Here is a 9,946-nt window from a genome sequence, read left to right on the forward strand (position 1 = left end):
GGATATTTTCTAGAAAAGAGGGGAGTGACTAACCTTTCAGTATAGGAGCAGAGGGTCCTGGGACCATCAATGGAGAAGAGTGGAGAGTGGGACCCCACCCAAAGAAGCAGTGAGGCCTGAGATGGAGACAGAGAGGATAAGATAGAGTGCCTGAGGAGTTGAGACCCAGAGAGGGATAGGGGCTGGGTACTGAGGACCGTGTGTGGGGGGAGGGGACGGACTTGAAAGGTATACCCTTTCGCTGGGGGATAACGCATGGGTGGGATGGTAACTAAGGCAATGAAACGATGTATGATAGAACGAATGTAAAACTAATGTTTCCCCATGTAAAATATCACTCAATACACAATAAAACATGTATTAAAAAAAAATGATATGAATAGATATTTGCACACCCATGTCGATCACACTATTCACAATAAAATGGAAAAAACCAAAATGTTCATCAACAGATGAATGGATAAATTTTGGTACATATATATAATGGAATATTGTACAATGATAATAAATAATAATGAATCTATGAAACATCTCACAACATGCATGAATCTGGAAGACATGCTGAGTGAAATAAGTGATAAACAAAAATGACAAATATTTCAGGAGACCAGTATTATAAAGGAGTCCCAGTATAGCGCTGTAGGTTAACTGCAGGTTTGAACTGCAAGGTCAGCGATTTAAGCTCACCAACTGTGTTCCTCAGAAACCCTATACAGGGTAGCTATGGGTCTGAACCGACTCAATGGCACTTAACAACAATTATTATAAAAATCAAGCATAACTTTACACACAGAAAGAAGCATTCTTTGATGGCTACCAGGAATGGGAGAGAGAAAAAAACAATAATTTGATACCTAGTTAAGGGAGATTCTATGGAAGTACAGCCATATACATGTCAATGCTGTTTATTGTTAAGTGCAGTGGAGTCAGTTCCAACTCAGAGTGACCCTTTATAAGGTTTCCAAAGCTTTCAGTCTTTGCAGGAGCAGAAAGCCTCATCTTTCTCCCACAGAGCAGCTGGAGGGCTCAAACTGCAGATCTTGTGGTTTGCAGATCAGTGCTTATATGGAGTCACTGCGCTCCCATATGTATCTATGGTGGCAGACATTTCATGTATGTATTTGCAAATGCTACATGCAAACTCAAATAAATAACAACATATTCTTTCATCATACTTATTTAATCTGTATGCGGAGCAAACAATCCAAGAAGGTGGATTATATGAAGAAGAACCTGGCAACAGAATTGTAGAAAAAAATCTGCAATCTGCAAATGACACAACTTTGCAATGTACCATTTAACTTGATGGATTTTGTCTAGTTCTAAGATTTTCAGCATCAGGAACTTGATTTTTTTACAACATATGGAAGGTAGCTCCAGTGGAACAGATTTTTACTTGCCAACTTCAGAATGATGACATTGGGTCATAAATCTTTATTCTATAAATCTTCTTTTCTATGTACTACAAGTATTTAAAAAAACCTCCACACAAATTCTGGTATGGCACTGTGGGCTAATGAGTCAGACTGCAAAGTTGTTTGAACTGCAAGGTTGGTGGTTTAAGCTCACCAGCCGATCCTTAGAAACCCTATACAGGGTCGCTATGGGGTCAGAACCAACTCGATGGCACTTAACAACAACAACAACACTAATTCTGACAGAAACATTTTTTTTTATATTATATTCCTAGTCAAGTTTTAAACCAGCTTCAATGCCATTTTAACTCTTAGAAGTTACGTTTGTGTAGGTGCAGCGTTCACAAATATACTGCCCTGTTTTCTCATTTAAACTGTGCCTACACTAATGTTGAGCAGAGAAAAAGGTATTACTTATATTAAGCATCTTCTTATCTTGGATTTGACTGAAATTTTTACTAACTTTATTTTACCAGGCATATCAAAATGACTCTAAAATAATCTTCTTCTTGTTGTTGTTAAGTGCCTTTGAGTCGGTTCCGACCCATAACGACTCTGTATAGGGTTTTCCAAGGAGCAGCTGGTGAGTTTGAACCTCCGACTATGAGGTTATTAACCCACAACGCCACACCAGGACTCCCAACTACTCTTAGACAGTTCAAAAACAAACAATCTTATTAATCTTGACTAGCATCCCCTAATTAAGCAGTAGAATTTAAATATTTTCTAAAGGCAACTGTGCCTGTATCTGTTAACAGTATTTAAATTAATTTAAAAATTGGAAACATTTATTGGTGTTACCATTTCTTGAGAATTATCAACTTACAAAAATACTAGGTAGCCACTTAGATACTACCCTCAAAAGATGTGACCAACTCTTGTGATACAATAGTGAATAATTGTTATCAGGACTGATTGCGAGGGATGAAAATGTAAAGGTAGACATTTTATAGCAAGGAGGGGAGTGACTAACTTTTCAGTCTAGGAGCGGAGGTCCCTAGGACCATCAAGGGAGAAGAGCAGAGAGCGGGACCCTACCCAGAGAAGCAGTGATGCCTGAAATGGAGCCAGAGATGATGATGTGGAGTGACGGAGCAGCTGGAGACTTTAGATCCAGAGAGGGAGAGCAACTGTGTGCTGAAGACCTGGGGGGTACGGGGGAAGGATTGCATGCAGGGGATTGTAACCATGGCAATGATACGGTATACGACAGAATGAACTTAAAACCAATGTTCTCCCATGTAAACTATCACATAATTCACAATAAAACATTAAAAAAAAAAAAAAGTAAGGTTTAAAAAAAGAACTTTAAAGAAAAAAAAAACTGTGGATATCATAAAAAATTAATGTTTCCAAAACAAACTTACTGAAGGTCACTGCTTTTTAAAGATTGTTATTGTTGTTGTTGTTGTTAAGTGCACCTGAGTCAGTTCCAACTCACAGCAACCCTGTGTAAGATTTCCAAGGAGCAGCTGGTGAGTTCGAACCATCGCCCCTGTGGTTCAAAGTGGCCTTTCGTCACAGTGCTTAATCCCAGTGCCACACTGTTGGGCCTAACATACGAATAGTTCAACAGTACATAATGTTCTAAAAATTGCTTTCCAATATTGAAATACATAGCTAAATTTACCCAAATTTTAGCTGAAGTGACTATTACATCTGATTACAATATTCTACAATGATTGAATAATTTTTATCAAAGAATTATTAGCAATCTATTAGACTCCTGGTGTGGCACTGTGGGTTAATGCACTAGACTGCAAAGTTGATTTGAACTACAAAGCTGGTGGTTCTATACAAGGTCGCTATGGGTCAGGGTTCAAAACCCACTAGCCACCCCTTGGAAATCCTTCACAAGGTCACAACCAACTCAATGGCACTTAACAACAGCAACAACAGGAGGTTCACAGCAAAGGGAGCGCAAGGCGGAAAAGACACACTCCTCTCCCAGCTCTCCTTTCTTAATGGTAAGAGGTCCTCTCATCTCTGCTTGCTTGTCTAATATCTTTTAGCTCTCGAGATAAGTCAAGATACAACCTAATCCTGTAGACTGTGTCTTGCCTTGTTAACACAACTGCCACTAACCTTGCCTCAATCACATCATAGAAGTAAGGATTTATAAAACATATGATAATCACATTAGATCATAAAATGAAGGATACTCAAAATACCAAAAACCAGAGTGTAGCTAAGCTGACTCATATTTTTTTGGAATACATTTCAATTCATACAGTCTCTTAATATACTAATCCTTACAGGAGCTACAGGTGGTTAATTTAGACTCTATTGGCTATGGTAAGGTTGACCTCTGATTCAGTAGTTTTCTCTTTGTCACTCAGTCAATTCTAAAGCTGCAAGAGCACAATAGGACCCCGGGAAACAGCAGATAGGAAACTGTTTTAATAACTGTACTGAATGTACTGACAAATGTACTACTGAATGAAAGAATAGTTTTGTTACATTAACACTAAGATAATGGATTGCAATTACATAGAATGTTGTGAATTTTGAGTAGTTTTTGGGGTGGGAGTGAAGAAAATCACCTCTAGTCACAAATGCTTCAAATTATGCATATAATTTATGGATAATGACAAATTACCACATCCTAAAATTTTTCTGTATCTACAATAAGAAAACGTGATCAACAAAATATAGTTTTTGGAGCCTACATATTTTACAACTTTTCTGGAAGTAAAAATTTTCCTTAAGAATAAAGAATGATTTGCAATGATCCAAACACTAGGTAGTAAGTTCTTCATTAAACACATTTTTAAATGTAGTGATATATAGCTATTTTAAAACCCAGCAATCAATTAGGCATTTTAGAAGCTAACTAACAGGAAAATCGCTAGAGTATTTAAATAAGGAGAAAAGCGGAGCAACTAACTTGGTGGGATTCAAAAAGAGGCTAAACTGTAAACAATTTTCCAATATTCTCATATTGCTGTTCAAATAAAAATACAGTTCCATAGTTCCAAAGGGCAGATCAGTTGGATTCTACTATATATAATTCAATTAACCAAATATATATATATAAGATTCTCACAATCTGGCTCCTCTGTCTTTAAGATTCTACTAGATCTCATTCTATCTCTTCTCTTTTTCATTTGCTCAAGGACCAGGATTACAAAATCACTGCATAACACACATGACAGCTGAAGATTAATAGCCTCATCAAGCATTTATTTTAAATTAAAAAGCATGTGATCCAGTAGAAAATAGGCTGTGTATATCAGATGACATTATATAGTACTGTTAACTTTTTATGAGTGATGATCGTATTATGATTATGTAGCTGAAGATCTGATTCTTCAGAGATCTATGTTATAAGGAATCCAGGATCCTGATAGCTATTACTTATGTGCCCAAAAAATGCATACATGTGTATGTGTACATGTTTTATTTTTAAGAGAAAGAATGCACCTGAAAAAGAGCAAATAAATATGGCAAAATATTAAAAACTGGTGAACCTAAATAAAGGATATATGGGTGTTTCCTATACTGTTTATTTTCTCAACTTTGCTTTATGCTTGAACATTTTTAAATGAACAACACTGGGCAGGGGAGGTGATCACACAGTCTGTGTAGAAAGTAGTGAGGAGGAAAGACCTAGAGTGAATAAAATCACCTTGTAATAAATGTTCACATGATAAATCAAACACTCAAGTTTGTCTGTAACTCCAATTTGCCATAAACATTGCTTTCCTGAAACAAGACCTTTATCAAATTTGTGTGCATTTCTTAGGAAAGATATAAAAAAAAAGTGGACCACAAATATTTAAGGTAAGCTGCCTAAACTCAAGTCAACCATGAGGAAGAACAAAGTAGATCTGGTTATTTCTGGTAGTTAGAGTTTTGGGAGATAAAAACACTTGCATTTTCTCTCCTAAGTACATCAAAAAGACAGGTGAACATAAATAATGAAAAACAGGCAAAGAACATTACATAGGGTGATCGTCTTACCTTCTAAAGCCTAAAATGAGACTGCCTCTCAAAGAATTAAATGAGAATGGCAATGAATTTGATTCCACTGCAAAATAAAATCATCATTAAGTTTCAGACAAAAAACTGTAAATTATCAACTTACTTGAAAACACATAATAATTGCTGCTCATGTTCATTTTTGAAGCCCTATTTAACAAATAAAAATGCTTCCATATAAAATTAATTAAATAAATGCAGTAATATACATTTATAACAAAAACTATCCTATTAAGGCATTTTTACTTTTTTCGTGACTATGTACAATTAACGAATTTACATTCTTTCATAAAAATGGCAAGCTTAGTGGTTACAAATCGGGCTGCGAGCTGCAAGGTCAGCAGTTCAAACATACCAGCTGTTCCAAGGGAGAAAGATGAGGCTTTCTGCTCCCGTAAAGATTGACAGCCTCAGAAACCCTGTACAGGGTCACTATGCTATGAGTTGGAACTGACTCCACGGCAGTACACTAGCATAGTCAAAGGTCAGTTTGGTATACACACTGAAGCTGTAAGTTCACTGGATACTGCATATACCGTGAAGGGAGAGACTTATGTCCTTTAAAGGAGACAGGTGAGCAGTCTACTGGGTTCTGTGAAATCATCTATTTTCTTCCATGGTAAATGCTATGCACTCATACAAGAGTGACATCTTTAGTCATCATGAAACATGAGGGGATCTGAAAATGTTCATGGAAAAATGCCACTATCTTTTAATTCCAGTTTTTCAAGAACTTTTTAAAGTCCTCTTGGAAATCTACCACCATTGTGTAACTGAATTAGCAAAATGATCTTTCACTTTTCAGGGTATTTGTTTGCTTTACTACACATTTTAGCACTTAAGAGTCTACAACCTGTGTATTTCAATGCTGCCATTACAGCCTCATGTAAAAATCAGGTCTTATGCTTTTTCTTCACATAATCCTTGTCATGTTCACAAGGGATGGAATTACAGTAGGAAAACCCTGCCACTGTATTAAAATGGCATATTACAAGTTCTGGTGTGGCACTGCAGGAAAATGCAAAGGACTCCAAGGCTGGTTTGATCCACAAGGTCGGCAGTCCAAACCTACCAGCTGTTCCTCGGAAACCCTGTATACAGTCGCTATGAATTGGAACTGACTCAAAGGCACTTAACAATAAAAAAAACAACATATTACAGGTAATTGTATTAATCTACTAAGGATAAATATTAACTGGCTACTGAATGATCCCAGACAGATGGAAGTAGAGAGGAATTCACAGTACAGGAAAATTCTGAAAACAGATTTAATAAATACAGTTTAAGTAAAAATACCTGATTTATTAAAAATACAGACTCATGAGAAGCTGAAGTCATTTTAAGATTACTGTTCAATTCCCCTGGTTATATATAAAAAAACCATACACAGAGTTTCAATTGTTTTAGATCAGCTATTCTATTCCTTGGATTCCTGGTGTGGCGCTGTAGGATCAGTACTAGAATGCGAATCACAAGGCCAGCAGTTCAAACCCACCAATTGTTCCTTGGAAACCTGATACAGGGCTGCTATGAGCTGGAACGGACTCAACAGCACTTAACAACAACATTCTATTCCTAAAACAGAGTCCTGGTGTGGTGCTGTAGGATTAAGCACTGGGCCACAAGGTCAGTTTGAAACTCTCCTAGGAAACCCTATGTAGAGTCACTATGAGTCAGAACCCACTCAATAGCACTTAACAACAAAAACAACATTCATTAAACAGAAAGGCTAAGTTACTCTGTGGTTTTATAACATATGAAAATCTAAAGATCATAAAACTGATCTGTGCTTAGGTACTCAAGAAGTAGATATAAACGCATGCCTCTTAAGCAAACTTCAATGTTACTTCATCAAATTTCTAGTAATTTTCCATTTCCACAAACACAGGTAAGAAAATGTTTTCTAATATTCTACAGACTTAAGATAAGCCATTTACTCTTCCCAACAAACCAATATTCCTTGAGATGTAGTAACCAATACTGATTACCTAGGAGCTATCTAATGCAAATACAAGAAATTATAGCTCTTCAAAGACCTGGAAATCAAAGACGGAAGGGAGGACTCCCTTAAACATTCTTCAATATTCCAGGTGGGGTTTTTTTCCCCAAACATAATAAACACCCTCTTAAAAATTTATTTTTGTACTATTTAAAACAGTTATTACAGGAGTATTGTCAATTTTCTTATTCATTAAAAAAGGTGACCAGAAACATCTCAGCAAGCTGGAAGGCTCCTGACAAAAAAGCATCTAGTTTCCTTAGCAACAAACAAATCTGAAAAATCAAAAGGCTGACAATGAGTGGAATGGATTGTACGATAAAAGGAAAAGGCAGCTCTCACATATGCACCTTATGTGCCCAGATTCCTCTGCTAATGCTGCTGTTTTCAACTTCTCAGTATGGAAAATCTTCGTATTATACAGAGTGGAAAGCAAAATCAATATACTCTGATAGCAGCCAGCATTAATGCCCAACCTTCAACTCAATTATTAACCTGAGTCTAGTAGTCACCATTTTTTATACTGGATACTTGCCTTCCCTTTAAAGCATTACGATGAACGATTTTTGTGGCATAAATGAGTAATGTATTGCAATAATCTGATTTTCACAAAGTTTCTACTACATAATTTCATATAGATTAATGAAAGCTTAATTTTTAACATTTTGTTGTTGTAAGAGACACTGAGCTGGTTCCAAGGAGTGACTGACAGGTTTGAACAGCAACTCTGTGGTTAGAAGTCCAGTCAGTGCTTATCCTACAGCCCTTATCATTTTGGTGGTGGTTATGTGCCTTGGAATCAGTTCTGACTCATAGCAACCCTGTATAGGATTTCCAAGGCTATAACTCTTTATGGGAGCAGAAAGCTTCATCTTTCTTCTACAGAGTGCCTAGCAGATTTGAACTGCTGACCTTACGGTTAGCAGTCCATCTCATAATCAATCCACTATGCTATCATGGCTCCTTTTAACATTTTATTGTTGGTTGCTAGTAAGCGCCAATGAGTTGGTTCCAACTCATAGCAACTTTACATAGGGTTTCCAAGGAACAGCTGGTGGGTTTGAACTGCCAACTTTAACATTTTGTTGTTGTTGTTAAGTGAGTTCAAGTTGGTTCCAACTTACAGTAACCCTATATAAGGTTTCCAAGGTGCAGCTGATGATCTTGAACCGTCAATCTTGCAGTTCAAACCAACTCTGCAGTCCAGCACATTAACCCACTGCACCCAAGGCTACAAATTGGTATGTTTTTGTGAAATTTTTCACAAGATCTGAAAAACTGACAAGTAACATGACGTACAAGTTAAAATATGAAGGAAGCCTCTTAACAACCTAGCTATCCAAGCCTTTCTTCATGAATGCTGTTAAGTGCCGTCAAGTCAGTGCCAACTCATAGTAACCCTGTATAGGTTCATGTATCAGTGGAGTAATTTATTAACATGTGATGAGCATTACAAAGTACCCCAATATTTAAAAGTGCTTACTAAACATCTGTTTTGTTGAAGAAAAACAAACAAAAAAAACAAACAAGGACTGGGAGATGACTTCATACAACTTACTAGTTATTAGTTTGGAAAGCAATTTTACAAATATCTAATTTTCAATCTCCACAGGTAAGGTAGGTATATAGGTAGTACCACTGCTATCTCATTAAATTGAACCACAAAGAGAAGACTTATTCCAGGCTACATAATTGTTTTAACTGAATCATAAATATGACCTGGTCAACTGGGTCCTCTGTCCACCCTCTACCCCAAATACCATGCTATAGCTGAAAGTTCTTAGATCATCTCTAACGTTCTTCCACTTTAAAATGACTTCCAAGTTATCCATGAGTTCAATTCATAAACTGTCTTATCATTCAGACCTTAACAGAACATATAAAAATTTCCTTGCTTTCATTATCTGAACTATTTTATATGCACTCATAGTACTCAGAATCAATATTGATCAAGTTTATTTCTAATGTTATACTTACAAAATGATAAAACAAAGTTTAAGTTCCCATTTAATGCTTCACTTCTCAATTCAGCTTGCAAAAACATACTGTCTTCCACCAGACATCCATTTTCCTAAGGGTAAAGAAAATTTTTAATGATAATATGGCTTAGCTAAAAATATTTTGATACACCACTTCTCTTTATCACCATATCAAGAAAATCTTTCACTGAAAAATGCAATTTTCAAGAAGAAAACACAAACTGAATTGAAATGAACTTTAGCAAAGTTTATGACACAGGAATTCCTATATTTGAAACTAAATGAGCACTTTCAAATTACAGATAATCTGTTATCTTTATAGATGACTTCCTTCTAGGAAGCTTTTACTGTGGAAGGAATACTCATTCATAAGACAAAAAAATCTGAATGGGTCTATGTAAAAAAGTGAGGTAATGAACAAATTTAATTGGTTTTGTAATTCTAAATGATTAGTCACTTGTGTGAACATCATCATTTGCTTAAAAAATTAAGTATACAAGAGGACTTCAAAAAGTTCATGGAGAACAAACAAGATGGCGGATCGGGTGGACGTATAGCAGAGAGCTCCGCCA

At 36.2% G+C, this 9,946-nt stretch overlaps 1 protein-coding gene across 1 annotated transcript in view; it reads right to left on the bottom strand.

The window, feature by feature from the left end:
• LRPPRC (leucine-rich pentatricopeptide repeat containing) overlaps positions 1 to 9,946 on the bottom strand; it is a 123,933-nt gene that overhangs the window by 64,444 nt on the left and 49,543 nt on the right. The window contains exons 13-14 of the mRNA XM_006839466.1: positions 9,373 to 9,466; positions 5,379 to 5,445 (exon numbers count right to left, since the gene is read on the bottom strand). Of these exons, the coding sequence (XP_006839529.1) occupies positions 5,379 to 5,445; positions 9,373 to 9,466 (161 nt within the window). The remainder of the gene's footprint in view (positions 1 to 5,378; positions 5,446 to 9,372; positions 9,467 to 9,946) is intronic.

Source organism: Chrysochloris asiatica, unplaced genomic scaffold (genome assembly GCF_000296735.1).
Source record: "Chrysochloris asiatica unplaced genomic scaffold, ChrAsi1.0 scaffold00024, whole genome shotgun sequence".
Taxonomy (NCBI): domain Eukaryota; kingdom Metazoa; phylum Chordata; class Mammalia; order Afrosoricida; family Chrysochloridae; genus Chrysochloris; species Chrysochloris asiatica.